This window comes from Magnolia sinica, chromosome 10, assembly GCF_029962835.1.
Source record: "Magnolia sinica isolate HGM2019 chromosome 10, MsV1, whole genome shotgun sequence".
NCBI lineage: Eukaryota > Viridiplantae > Streptophyta > Magnoliopsida > Magnoliales > Magnoliaceae > Magnolia > Magnolia sinica.
Window position 1 is genome coordinate 9,024,847 of NC_080582.1, and position 15,728 is coordinate 9,040,574.

The following is a 15,728-nucleotide window of genomic DNA, read 5'->3' on the forward strand; positions in this document are numbered from 1 at the left end:
TGTCACTATCCCTACTGTTTTCAATGGTGGGGTTCACTTGAGCTTTGGATCGGTCACATTATTTGAGTCATGCCTTAAATTGATCTCTCCAAATGATGAATGGTGTGGATACAACACAGGTGGAACTCCACAGTGCTTGGTGACTGAAGTGCCTCTTAGTGGCGATTATTTATTTATTATTATTATTTTTAAATATCATTTTATAGTATAAGACCAGAGAAGAGGATGGCTCAAGTGGCCTACGTAGTGGGGATTAAACACCCACTGTTGAAAACTTCTTCAAGGGCCGAGGAAGCATTGGATCATGCTGATATTTGAATTTTACCTTCATCCATGTATATATGACCTCGTGAATATTTGAGGTGGCAAATAAACATCATAGTGGGCCCTAAGAAAATTTCAACAGTGGATGTCATAAAAACAGCTGCTTTTTTGGTGTGGTCCACTTAAGCTTTTGATCTACCTCACTTTCAGGATTATGTGCTAAAATGAAATTAAAAAATGGACAGTAGGTATTGATATAACCCATATGTCACAAAAAAAACTCCTGAGAGCCCTGCCTGTGTGGAGCTCTAGGTGGGGCAAGACCCCTTCTGCATCCCTCTGATGGGGCTCCATGGGCCCACCATAATGTCTTTTATCTACACTATCCATCCATTTTCCAACTCATTTTAGGGCATGAGATAAACATTAGGCAGATCCATTATTTAGGGCAGACCATACAGGAAACAATGGTGATTGAACCCTCACCATTAAAAGCTTCTTTGGGGCCGCATGGGATGCATGGCTTGGATACTATACAATCATTATTCCACACACGAAAACAACATTTGAGGCCATTTAAAACACATCATTGTTTCTGAGTTAGGCTCAAAGGTGGAAATATCACATATACATGATATACATTTGGCCTACAGGACTCAAATCAAACTGACCAAATTGTTGAACCTGCTGTCCCAAATTCAGTCGCAAAATCAGATTGGTTAAACAATCCTAACCTTTGATTCACGGTCACTCCTTTGTTGAACTAGGATTGCAGGATTTTTATTTATTTATTTATTTTTCACTTTAAGCGTCCAACAAATGCCCACAAATCCAATAATCAGATAACAAGATACACGACTTGTTGTGCATGACACATTTAAACTGGCACCACTAAATTGGACAGTTAAATTAGTATTACTGGCACGACATGCTGGTATGCAAGTTCTAAATAGTTTCTATAAGATCGGACTTCTATATTGGCTGATACCGGCAATATGTAACAGTTTTGGAAGTGACGATAGGCTATGATCCTTGGTTCCAAAACACTTAGGGCTTCATTTGGACGCACCTTCCATACAGGCCTTTGAGGTTTGATGCAAACGATCATCAAGCATTTGGATGAACTTTGCAAACCTTCATCTCATCCTCAGCATAACAAAATAGGCGCTAAAACACTGCCCACAGCAAAAACTAATCATATTGGTTTTTCTCTATTGAGAAGCAGGCCTAAAACCCTCCTTTTTAGAAACTCCCCTTTGAGGAAGTGTTTCCAAATATGCACTTTGGGCTGATTTGGACACACCCTCAAAAGGGGTCTTTGATGCCTAAACTGTGTTTTGAGCCAAATCCTAGTTAGTTTGGTGTGTTTGGATGCACTTTCACAAACCTTGTCTCATCCTTAGCAAACTAGGGGCAAGATAGCTAAATTGGTTTTCGTCAAGTCACCGAAAAAGCAACTGTGAAACTAGTGTAGAAGTGCATCCAGAGGGGCCGTTAGTCCACTGAATTGTTTGGAAGTACTAGGGTCAGGTCAATTTTGGAACTACATGAGGATGCCAGCGTAGAAATCTAGTAATTCAACAAACAGAAGCTGATGGATTTGAGATGCATGGGCATCCACAAACAACAACTTTAATCAAATATTTGGAGAAATTCTCATGTATTTGATACACATGATACATAATACATGATGAATCATCTGCATTACTGCAGATTGTCATTCAAGAATTTCAAATCACAATCTTCATAAATAGCGATTTATTTTATCTGTTTGATAAAAAAATATACTAGCAGAGATATGTATGGTTCATGATCCCAAGAGTTCAAGAAGATCCGATACCAGGTTCCTATAGTAATCTGGATGGATGTTGTTAGAGGGGTCACGAAGACCAGATAAGGTTGTCACACCTGCAAATCTCCAATTTCTTTTTAGAGATACGAGTATCAGTGTATCATTTTTATCAGTGTTTGTATTAAAATGAGGTTTGTTAGGCCCACACGTGTATACGAGGGATTCCACATGTGGTACATAGCAGAGGTGCAATATCCAAGCCATCCACCAGGTGGGTCTGACCTTGAAGACGTTCTCATTTACATGGGATTTGAATGAGATTTGCAAAGACACAACCCAACCTACATGTCGCTAATTTTACTTTGGAACTGTAGCTGTTGATTTTGGGGAACCTTTAAAAATAAAAATAAAAAAATACTAGAATATTTTTACTCTTGGATCAATAACTCGCCTTTGATTATGAATAGTGTGATGTTGTTTGTGGGAGAGGCGTGGCCCATCCATGGTAAGGCCCATCATAAAAATGGTTGGGATTGCTGCAAATGAACATCTGTCCAACATAGGGATGCAACATGGGGTTGCCCTAACCCAAACTTTGGGCCATTTTGGGTTGAGGTTCAGTTGGGAACTTGGGATTGGGTTAAAAATCCTCGACCCTACCTAGGTTGGGTTGGGTTTGGGTCGAGGCCTTGGGCAACGTGAACATGACCTGATATGTTGTACATACCTGATATGTTGTACATATACATGTGGGTTGTGACTGATATAAATGATATAAATGTAAATTTATGCAAGTTTGTCTTGCATGACCAACAGACTCATTATTTTTTGTCTAAGCATGTTGACAATGATCCCTATTTGATGAATGGCATAGATCCATGACACATATGCCTTCCGTTGGGATCTTTCTTCGCATGTATTCCACCCCCTTACATTGGGGGCTCTTGATTGAATATTCCCAAGTCGGGACTCACAGGTCATGACTCTATTAGAAAGGTTGGAATCATCGAAAACTGTTTTATGCATTCCCCACAGTACCCAAGCTTTGTGGGGGACACCATGTCTTATATGTGATATCTACTCCTTGCATTCATTTAATTTTATTTATTTACAAATGGTAATTATAAACCTTATTTTTCTGGTGTTATTTTGGTCGATATGTGACACTTAATGTTAATAATGTTATTGGATGGTTGTATGTTTTATTTTATATATTAATTTACTAGTTAGGGCTCAACTCAATCCGGTTTTGAAATAGACCTGACCCAAACTCGATCCGACTTGATTCCGAGTCCAGCATGCTTGACTCGATTCGAGTCCGGTTTGGCTTGGACTGATTCGGACCGAGTCCGATCCGGTCAGAAGTGCCGAGTCGGGTCAAGTTGGCACCGAGCCGGATTGAGAGATGAGGGAGAGACCGAGAGAGTGGAGAGGAGAGAGAGGAGGAGGAGGAGGGTGATGGTGGTGGGTGGTTGCCGGGCTTGGAAGATGAGGAGGATGTGGGAGGGAGAGAGATTTTGGGATCGGGTCGGGACATGGTGCGGCGAGTAGGGTTAGAGAGTCAGGTTTTAGATGAGTCGAGTCTAACCAAATTGAATTTTGGGTCAAGTCCGGTCGAGTTACTAAGTAACTTGAACTCGACTCGGTTTGAATTCGAATTGGGCAAAGCCTATTTGGTTCGGACCGACTCACCCATTTGGTTCGGGTTGAGTCGAATCAGAAAGAGTCGGACAAGTCGAGTTAGCCGGATCGAGTCGTCCTGTGCCCACCTCTATATAGGATCCGAGAAATAGTAAATGATACGGTCCCACAACTATCCTATCAGCTTGAAAACTCAGACCCGAAGCTTGACCTATGTGGGTCCAGCTGGGCTGGGCCTCATTCTCTCCTACAATGCACAGACGTTGGGAAACCACTGCAGGGTTTGCGTGCATGCTACAATCTGGATCGTTCACCTTGTGAGCCCATCATGGATAACCATGGCCCAAAATCCACAGGATCAAATGATCTAACAATCCAAGCACTATCCATCGGTGACAGTCTCAATGTGAAAATGGACGGTCGATATCATCAAATCAATATAAATCATCGAACCAATATAACAAGCGGATCTCGGTCACAGATCTATACTCTAGCAGGAGCCCAGCCCATTGAGCAATATATAAGTCCCAGTGAGCCCCTCTAATGAATCAATGAGCTTTATTTGAGCCGTCCATAATCGGTCCTGAACTTATAGGCCTAACCCGACCCGATATCCGGATAAATCTAGATCCAAGCCCGACCCGTGAAACACCTCGACCAAAGACCGGACAGGCTCACCAGACCGTTCCTGTGAACACGTGACACAGGCATGTTTACTATAAAATTCAGGCCCACTATTTTTGTGGGCCGCACACATCTATCGCAAGTTTATTTCCTTCATCTCCCATTGATTTTGCAATATATTGCCCATCTGATGAGTAGATCGGGCCCATCTTCTGGCCAGATCATCTATATAGTGGGCCATACCTGATGAGATGCTTGGATATTGCATGCATTGCCGGTGCGAGTCTTTTCCACCGTACCTGAGGTGTATGTTTTGTATCCACACTTTTCATCCATTTGGAGAGATAATTTTAGGGCAATATCCAAAGAACGAGTTAAAGCCAAATCTCCAATGGACCCCAGCACAGAAAACAGTGGGACAGTGACGTTTAAAAACTTCTTAAGGCTGCAAAGTTTTAGATCAAGTTGATATTTGTGTTTTCCCTTATTTCATATCTTTTTTCACTTTTAAACTGGCTGGATTTCAAATATACATTACAATAGGCCTTAGGATAGTTTCAATGGTGGTAATCACTCTCCCCACTGTTTTCTTTGATGGGTCCAACAGATTTTTATTTCCCTCGTTCTTTAGTTCATACCCTAAAATGATATCTAAAAATGGATAGGAAGTATTGATATAACACATACATCGTGGTGGGGCCATTGAACTTGGTGGTGAATTGCAAGCTTGTTACTCATTTCCATGATGGAAAGCAAATCCGGCAAACTGTTTATTCTTCTCAGTTTCTTCGTATTCTACCGACGCGAATTGCGTCCTACCCGTCCGGGCAGGGCTCTGTGGGGCCCACCGTAATGTAAGTATTTTATCCACGCCGTTAAACGCTTTTTTCAGATAATTTTAATATGTGAACCAATAAATGAGACAGGTCCAAGGTTTAAGTGGACCACAAAGTGGGGATTGAACTTCCACCATTAAAAACTTCTTGGGAGCTGGAGAAGTTTCAGATGAAGCTGATATTTGTGTTTTCACTTCATCCACGTCTACATGACCTCATGAATAGGTTTTATGGTAAAAAAATCCATCACGTGGGTCCTTAGAAAGGTTTCAACGGTGGGTGTCATAGCAGTGCAGGTTCCTTTGTTGTGGTCCACTTAACCCTTAGACTTGCCTCATTTTTTGGTTGGCATACTAAATTTATCGGAAAAAATCGTTGAACGGTGTGGATAAAACACTTACATCACGGTGGGCCCCTCAGAGCCCTGCCCGGACGGATTACCGTCCGGGCGGGGGTAGGACGCAATCCGCGTCCATCCATCGGTAGGCTCACTAGCGTGGCCATTGTAGCAGAAAACTCTTTGGGGCCCACAGAAATGTTTTTGTGACATCCACTCCGTCCATCAGTTTCTTCATATCATGTTAGTGTGTGAACCCAAAAAAGAGGCTGATACAATATTCAGGGAAAAACTGATCATTGAAAGCCCACCGTTAAAAACTTCTTAAGGTACAAAGCAATGTTTATTTGCCATCCAACGGGTTCATGAGTTCACAAAAACAAGTATGAAAGGAAAACATAGATATTGGCTTGATGTAAACCTTCTGTAGCCCAAAAAAAAAAATAATGATCAATCACCACTGTTTCCTGTGGTGTGGTCCACCTGATATTTAGATATGCTTATTTTTTAGCATATGCCCTTAAATAATCTGGAAAAACGGATGGATTGCGTGGATGTACAGCACATACATCGAGTTAGGCACCACTGGAAAGAAGGACGGAACTCGTTCATTTCTCGACCGGACTGAATCCGCGCACATGGTTTACATGGTTAAGAGTGACCACAGTTTAATTACACGTGGTATATATCTAATGCAATCTGGACCGTGCATATTGTGGGACACCATGCAGATGGAGCATAACCCAAAATTCACAGTGATTTCAAGAAATTAACCACCTGATTTCTCTCTTCAAATTCAGGCCACTGGTCATTTTATTTTATCTGTCCATTCGATAGCCACGCGGTGGATGGCTAGGATCATCTGATCAATGCGATTTTCGAGCTGTTCTCCATGCACACAGGACCTACGACTTCCCTGCACCGTGAGTAGTCTCGAGATTTAAAGGAGTTACCTTACACCGTGAGTAGTATAGCCAGCCATACGTGTGCCACTCGGCTGATCTTATCCGTTGATCTAGTTCGGCACCATGTGGACAGGTACTTCTGGTAAAAGAAAAAAGGAAAATAAAATAAAAAGACATGGATATTAGAAGATCCAAATCGTCAAATTAATGCAGTTTTGGCCCATTGAATATGAACCATTGATCTTGTCATTTTCTTGTGTTTTCGAGCAATGCATTTCGTGCTTCCCATCCATTTCAGTGAGATTGGATTAGTTGAGACCCCGGTCTCACCCAAGGCTAGAGATAAACGAGATGATTCGAGTAGAGTTGTGCTAAGCTTACTCATTTATGCAGCAGCTTTACTCGACTTGAATTTAGCTAAACTTAGTTCTTAAGTCACGTTGGCCAGCTCAGCTCCGATAGAAATGATTGTAGAAACAGGATTCGTAAAGCCAAGGCCAAATAGCTCAAAAAAAAAAATGAGGGGCAATGATGAAAAGATTTGCCCGAATTGAACTCCTTAGCTATAACAGCTGCCAGCTTGCTTCATCTCTTGTATACATGTGTAACTAGACAAAATCCAACTTTCGAGTGGAGCTAAGTTGAGCTTATATGAGCCAAGTCAAGTAAAGGAGCTGGATCAGTTCATGTCTAGCTATAACAAGATGATGAGACCCTCGTGGATTACTGTGGGGCCCACCTTAATGTATGTATCATGTATCCACTTCATCCATTTTTCCACCACATTTTAGGGCCTCGTCTCAAAAATGAAGTAGATCCAATTATCAGGTGGACCATACCATAAGAACAATAGCAATTCACTGTCGTACCATTAAAAACTTCTTAAGGTGCACTTTAATGCTTCCGTGGTGTTTATTTACTATCCAATCGGTTGCATAGGCTTGGGTGAAAAGAAAAAATAAATATCATCTTGGTACACAACTTTTGTGGCTTATTAATGTTCAATCAACACTGTTTCAGTATAGTTCCCCTGACGATTGGATCCGTTTCATTTTCTCGTAAAATGATATGAAAAAACTGATGGAAAGATCCACGAATAGATGCTATCTTTGTGCAAAATGCGCGAGTGCACCACTGCCACAAGCTAGTGTATTGATCCGAGCCGTTTATCAGGTGACCCCTCCATTTACATTCCCTTCCTAAGCACGCCTGTCCCTTCACTTGTTAGTTCAGCTGTTTACAAAGAGAATGGACGGTAATAAGAAATGACCCACAGTTCACATTCAACATAATTGTTCGGCCCACCAATCTAGCAGAGTGGCCTTTTTTTCTCCAAGGTGGGCCTACCTGATATGCGGCTTGGATCTAACATTTTTCCATGTCTTGAGATAGGTAGAGTGGCAACTGCACTCAGCGTCATCATGTGCGGAGAGGATCCAAATGCCGCAAGAGATGATCACGTACGGACTTACTTTCAAGGCGGAAGTCTGGAGGGCCCACATGAGCCACGGTTTTTCCAAAGTGGATTGGGTATTGAATATACTCTATGGGCCCCACCATGGAATAGTGATGTCTACCATTAAAACCTTTGTATATGTGAGATGATTATTTTTCATCTAACTTCTTAATAAGATCACATAGTCATGGAAGAAGGGAAAACAAATATCAGCCTCATACAAAACTTCCGTGGAGACATGGAAGAAGGGAAAACAAATATCAGCCTCATACAAAACTTCCGTGGCCTATGAATTTCTTTAATGACGGGCGCACAATTTACAGTGTTTCTTTCGGCATGGCCTACTTGAGCTTATAGATATACTTCAATTTTGGGATCACTTACTAAAATGATAAAAAAGATATAAATCACGACTAGGTATCAATGATCTACTCAGAACCTTTAAGTATATTCCCGCCTTTAGTAAATGGATGGATAGGTTAAGAGAGAAAGGGAGACCAGATCCATTTAATTCTGGTCTGAATTTTCACCTCCGACCTTAGCTTTTTAAGTTTGGTATAGGTCCAGGAGTCAAAATAAGCCAACTCATTTATTTAAGAGTGTGCTAGAGTGGCAACCGGCTGTGAGCAGATGTAGGGCCCATGTGATGTGTGAAGGCTATATAACCTATACATCATAAGATTAGCCTTATATCACATTCAAAAGTCAGCCTGGTCCGACACTCAAGTGGGCCACAAAACATGAAACAAATGGGAGAGGAAGATCCAAGAAGAGAATGCTATCTTTGTGCATAGAGTCCACTGCAAAATGCGCTTGTGAGTGCACCACCGCGACAAGCTAGTGTATTGATCTGAGCCGTTTATCAGGTGACCCCTCCATTTACATTCCCTGCCTAAGCACGCCTGTCCCTTCACTTGTTGGGTCAGCTGTTTACAAAGAGAATGGACGGTAATAAGAAATGACCCACAGTTTACAGTCAACCGTATTTGTTCGGCCCACCAAACTAGTTGAGTGGCCTTTTTTTCTCCAAGGATGCCTCCAAGGTGGGCCTACCTGATATGCAGCTTGGATCTAACATTTTTCCATTCCTTGAGATAGATAGAGTGGCAACTGCACTCAGCGTTATCTTGCGCGGAGAGAATCCAAATGCCGCAAGAGATGATCACGTACGGACTTACTTTCAAGGCAGAAGTCTGGAGGGCCCACATAAGCCAGGAAACAGATTGGCTACTCCCCCTGACACCAGCCCGGTGGTTGGTGGTCGGTTCTTTGTGGGCCCTACCATGATGTATTTGTTTCATCCACTCCGTTCATCTATTTTTACGGATCATTTTAGGGCCTTAGCCCAAAAATTAGAGGGATATAAATCTCAGGTGTACTACACCACAGGAAAACAATAGTAATGGGATATTCACCATTAAAAATACTCCTAAGGCCCACTGTACTGTTTATTTGACATCTAAGCTGTTGATTAGGTCATACAGACCCAGATGAAGGGAAAAAACAAAGATCAGCTTAGTCCAAAACTTTTATGGCTCTCAAAAAGTTTTTAATGGTCGATGTTCATTCAACACTGTTTCCTGTGATGTGGTCCAATTGAGATTGAAAAATATCTTGTTTTTGGTCTCATAACATAAAATGATCTAGAAAAATAAATGGACGGTATGGATGAAACACATACATTATGGTGGGGCCCACAGAGCACTACCCACCAGCCATTGGCTGGTGGCAGGGGGAGTAGCCAATCCGTTTCCCATGAGCCATGGTTTTTTCAAAGTGGATTGCATAGTGAGTAAACTCGATGGGCCCCACCATGGATTTATCTCTCTTCATCCATGCAGTGCATCCGTCTCCCAAATCAGTATACAAAGCTCAAGAGGACCACACCACAAAAATAGTAATGTCTACTCAATACCTTTAAGCATATTCTCGCCTTTAGTAAATGGATGGATAGGTTAAGAGAGAAAGGGAGACCAGATCCATTTAATTCTGGTCTATATTTTCGCCTGCAACCTTAATATTTTAAGTTTGAGATATGTCCAAGCCAAAATAAGCCAACTCATTTATTTAAGAGTGTGCTAGAGTGGCAACCCGCTGTGAGCAGATGTAGGGCCCACATGATGTGTGAAGGCTATCTAACCCATACATCATAAGATTAGCCTTATATCACTCTCAAAAGTCAGCCTGGTCCAACACTCAAGTGGGCCACAAAACATGAAACAAATGGGAGAGGAAGCACTTGCCTCCAGGTAACAGAGCCCATCCAAATTCTAAGCCGGTTTAATTTTTGGATTGACCCTTCATCCAGACAGGTTTATTGGTTTTTTTTTCCTTGACTTTTTCCCATTCTATAGATAAATGAGAAATGATCACCGACATAATTATATGTGAATCCTCACTCTTTGGCTGTACATCCATTGACCCAACTCATGAATCTCATGGATTGGGTTTGGATCTTCTTATAACTAGACCCATCCTATTAAACAAATGAGTTAAGGGTCATTTAGGGGCATTTGGAATGCAAGTTACTTTAGATAAGCTACTTATGACATAAATAATTTATCTTAATTTATATTTAATCAGTAAATAAAGTATGTAGGCTAAAAAGTAGAAAAACATATTTGGTTTCCAATATCATAAGTCATTATCCTAAAAGTTTGTTTTGTCCTCCTCACATATTCCACCGTCCAACACGTGAGGCCAAGCTTTCATATGTATCATTAATTGTGTAGGCCCCACCTTTGGTGTGAACCATCCATCATGCAGGGCCCACCTTGGTTGTGGGCTATTTATCAATAAGGGCTGACCTTTAATGTACACAACTCATTAGATAGGGCCCAACTTTGATATTAGTCATCCATCATGTGGGGCCTATAAATGTTATTATCCATCATGTAGAGCCCATCTTCAATATTCACTGCCATCATGTGGAGCCCACCTTTGATATGAACCGCCCATCATGTGGGCCCACCTCCGATGTGAGCCGTCCAACATGCGGGACCTATCTTGGATATAGGCCACTTATCATTAGGCCGACCATTAACGTGGACTATCCATCATGTTGGGCCCACCTTGATGTGGATCATCCATCATGTGGGGCCCGCCATTATTAGTTGCCCATCACGTGGAGCCCACTTTTGATGTGGGTTAACCATCATGTGGGCCCTACCTTCAATGTGGGTTGCCCATCACGCGGGGCTCACCTTAGATCCGGGTCCTTTATCATTAGGGGCAGGCATTTGATGTGAATCGTCGATCATGTCGGGTCACCTCAAAATGGGCCATTATCATGTGCGGCCTAATATTAGATCATCTATCCAATCATTGAATGATTTTTTAATCTCATGAACTTAGATCATGGCCACGGAGAGCACATTTCCTTAAATAATTTTCTAAATTGCTGTGCTACCAGTGAAAATGAGAGAGATAAAGTTACTTTTGGAAGTTGAAAAGCAATAAAAATAGTAATTTATAATAATAAGTTACTTTAAAAAAAACTACTTATTTAAGTCTAATAACTGAATTATCTTTTTTAAGAAAAATAACTTTTTAAGCAAGGTAAGTTCAAAAAGCTACTTATTTGCTCCTATCGAAACGGGCCTTAGCAATATAGATTTAACTGCATTTAGAATTTAAAAGTTATTTGGCAGGATAGATTTGGCCGTAGGTAGCTGGAATTGAAGGCATTCGAAGTATAAAATTCAGATGTATTTTGAAATCTCTCTTTTGTCATGATTATAAAAGAAATGCATTCATTAACTCATTTTTTGAGATAGAATAGTTGCACGTGTGACACAAGGTACCACCGTAGGCTATTAATTGATTGAAATATTGATGACACTCTAAAAATAATGAAAGTAGTACCTACATCGCTAACATCATATTAATAGAATGATCTGAACAATCCAAACATTACCTATGTAAATTGATGATTAAAAAATATTGGTGAGTCACTTGCTCATGATATCATGCTTGTGGCACACTTGAAATTCAAAAATTTATCATTTTTTTTATTGGAGCATACACTTCAAAAGGCTTATTATAATTAATTTATCAAATATCAAGACCGCGCATCAATTTAAGAAATTAAAGTTGATTTAATAATCAAAGTCAAATACTGTAAATAGATTTTAAAATTTTTTTTTTAGTACATTCTGTGTAAAAGCTGCTGCCAAACCCAACAAAATCACTTTGATTTGTGATTTGGAATGCAATACATTACAGATACAAGCTCCCAAACAATCCCTTTGATTTCGACCCAACTGGATCTTAACAGGTTGAGTCTATGGTGAAAGCACAAACAGTTGCTAAATGGTTGGGTCTTGGACTCCCTTTCACCTGACCCAGCCCAATTACACACGCCCGTAGATAGAGACCCTGGTCATAGATTTGCCCTCTGTTGCTCTATTCAACATGGGGAATGACCTATCTCTCTATAGTAAGCTATGTTCCATTTTGGGATTAAAAAAAGAAAAATAAAAAAATCTTATATTATTAGCTCCCATGCTGTCTTCCATTTTAAAGCCGGATACAATATAAACATTTCTAGATGAGCTCAACCTGCAAATTGATATGTAGAATCAGCTTGATGTTTTAATGGCATCCATTCCGTCCATCATGGGCACTAATCCAATACTCAGGTGGATTGTACCATGTAAAATCTTCCCTAAATTTACTAAATCATGCGTTGTGATCCACCTATGTTTTGGAATGGCCTTATGTTTTAAGTTTCTTTTCATCTTCATCAAATGCATCTTTTGAATGGATTAGATGGCATATACAGGACACTCTGGGGCCCACATACAATTTGGAAGGTTTTTAATTGGTAGGTTCTCATGCCAACTGCTCACCTTAATAGGCAATGAGTCTTGGATGGATGAGATTTTTTGAAGTGAGTGCGAGCATTAAACTGTGCACATGATGGACGGATTGGATGTCATTAAAACATCACTTTGGACCCCACATGTCAATTTGTAAGTTATCTTAAAATGCTTGTATTCAACAAGGCCTGAGAGTAATCACTATATAGCTGAGAGTATACTAGCATGAATTGGTGCATGCATATGGATTATGGATGATCATAATCCTAAAACCTTATGATTTGCATAGATGAAACCTTAGAAAACTCAAGTCCATTTTTAATGGTTAGGACTATCTTTAACTGTCGATAGTGTTCCCTACTTAAAGGGTGGATTTTTTATTTATTTATTTAAAAGATGAGCAATTTATTGAAATCTAGCAAAGGAAAAACAAAACAAAACAAAATAATAATAACATAATAATAATAATAACAAACTGACAAAAAGCTACTTCATAATAGCTAAAAACCCCAATAACATAAGGGCCCGTTGGCTAGCTGCATTAGGTGGTATTAAGGTGGATGAAATTGCAAAAGTTACAATAAGTGCATGTATAAGGTATTGTCTCTTGATTGGCTTTATCTTATGTTTTCTAATATTATGTTTGGAATGCATGCAATGAAAAATAAATCCTATGGTGTACTTTCAAATTGCATTTGGATTGAACTGGATGAAGTGAAAATCCATCATCCGTGGGATTAGTAATTCCATTTCACACTTTCAAACACAAGGCTCATTTTCCAAAGTCTACCAAGTTAATTTTAATCCTATCTCACATTCTTTCCAAACATGCCATTTCCAATTTCAAAGTGGGATTGGTAATGTAATCTCATTTAATACAACTTAATACCAGTGTCCAAACATGCCCTAAAAGGATTGGTGGACAATCCATCCCAGCTTTTTGAGTTATGGATTTTAATCATTTTTGCCATTCATGCTTAACACCAGGAAGTATTTCTAATGAACAAGGTGGATGTTCCATCCACCGGCTCTTTTGATTGTGAATTTTATCCGAGCTTTATTTTAACTGATTGAGGTCAACTACATACATCGTACTGTCCCATTCCTTAAATGCACCCAATTTCTCAAAATTCAAAATCTAATTCATACGATGCAAAGATGTGGGCCGTGTATCATGTAATTCATTCTTCAGGTACGTGGATCTCATCAGATACTTATTCTAACCAATTGAGGTTAACTATACCGATCTTAATCTACCACTCTTTTCGTGGGGCCCACTTCTCAAAATTCAAAATGCAGGCACACAATGCAAAACATGGGCCGTGTATCATGTAATTTGTCTTTTGATTGCGATGTTTGGGCCAAACAAGGTTAGATGATAGAGTAATGATGTGATTGGCTAGGTAGTGCTTTGGATTGACCAAATGAAATGCTTTAATTATCAGCAATCATGCAATGCTTTAATTATCAATAATCATTAGTTGAAGCTTGAGATGTTTCGTTTTATATTGACACACGTGTGAGAGGTACTACTCAAGACCACACGTGATAAACATTCCCATACAACTTTTAAAATAGTATTTGACAGGGATTTCTATTGCAAAATTATTCAGGAATCAAAATGACCAGGTGGTGTTTTTGAGAAGGACAATTACCAAAATGCCCTTTTTAATTTTATTTTTACCTTTAAAATGGAAGCCGAACTATGTGATGGGTTGACGTCACTAAGTTACGTGGGCCCCTCCATGACGTATATGATATATCCAAATCATTCATCATTCTTATGAGATCATTTTAAGGAATTTGCCCAAAGCAGAGGCATATCCAAACCTCAAGTGGACCACATCACAAAAAATCAGTGGGGATTGAACACCTGTCATTGAAAACTTGTTGGGGTCACAAAAGTTTTGGATCAACCTGATATTTGTATTTTCCCTTCATCTAGATTTGTTTGACCCAATGTTGGATATGAAAGAAACATCACGGTGGGCCCTAGAAAGGTTTGAATAGTGGGTGTCATTGTCCCTACCACATTTTGTGGTGTGGTCCACTTGAAGTTTGGATTTGCCTAATTTTTGGGCAAATGCTCTAAAATGATCTTACAAAATGGATGAACGGTGTCGATATAACACATACATCATGGTGGAGCCCATTGAACTTGGTGACATCAACACACCATGGAGGTATGATCTGCTTCCCTCCAGAGGAGGTGTGATTTGCTTCCTCTAGAGGATGTGCTAAATCAAGATATGTAAGGTTTCATGTGGTATGCATATGACATCCAAGCCTCTCCAGACTTAGGATGTTTTTGGGTGGTGTTTTATTGTTTTTATGGTGTGGCCCACTTTATGATTGGATCTATCAGATTTTTTGTTTGTTTGATCGTCATACCGGGTGCACTTGTTAGATAGGTTAGATGTCATTTAAATTAAATGTGGGCCCTACAATTCTTGAATTCACCACTTTTAAAAGAAAAGAATGGAACATTTAGATAATTGCTCTCCTCCAAAAGTACCACCCTGGAGTTCCCCTTTGGCAGAGTCATTATTTTCATAAAGTTTGAATTCATGAGAATCTGCCATGACGATCCCTATTTAATATTTAAATGGGTTGTGATTCTACAAGGGCTACTCATTTAAAGGAATAACACAAATGACGAATTCAGGTGAACAGTCACATGTAAAAGAGCAATCCATTTTAATATGGAAGCAGATTGGGTAGTGACCCCAACACCTAGCTAGATGTTGTTGGGCATTGTGGGGTCATCATGATGTATGCGTTTTATATCCATACTGTACATCTGTTTTGCTAGCTCATTTTAGAGTGTGAGACAAAAAAAAAGTAGATACCAAGCTCAAGTAGATCCCGCTATAGGAAACAATGGAGATAATGACACCCACATTCCAAGCCTTTTAGTGCCCATCTCAATGTTTATTTGCCATCCAACCTGTTAATAAGGTCCCACAAACCTGGATAAGGTCACAAACACAAATTTTTTTAATGGAAAACACAAATATCAACTTTATCTGAACCTTTTTGGCCCCAAGAAGTTC

General features: G+C 39.9%; 2 protein-coding genes across 2 annotated transcripts in view; both read right to left on the bottom strand.

Moving 5' to 3' along the window:
• Window positions 1-15,728, bottom strand: part of LOC131257928 (putative disease resistance protein At1g50180) — a 50,400-nt gene that overhangs the window by 22,768 nt on the left and 11,904 nt on the right. The window lies entirely within an intron of this gene.
• LOC131257930 (phosphoglycolate phosphatase 2-like) overlaps window positions 1,864-15,728 on the bottom strand; it is a 47,391-nt gene continuing 33,526 nt past the window's right edge. The window contains exon 11 of the mRNA XM_058258899.1: window positions 1,864-2,172. Coding sequence (XP_058114882.1) covers window positions 2,072-2,172 — 101 coding nt within the window. The 3' untranslated portion in view covers window positions 1,864-2,071. The remainder of the gene's footprint in view (window positions 2,173-15,728) is intronic.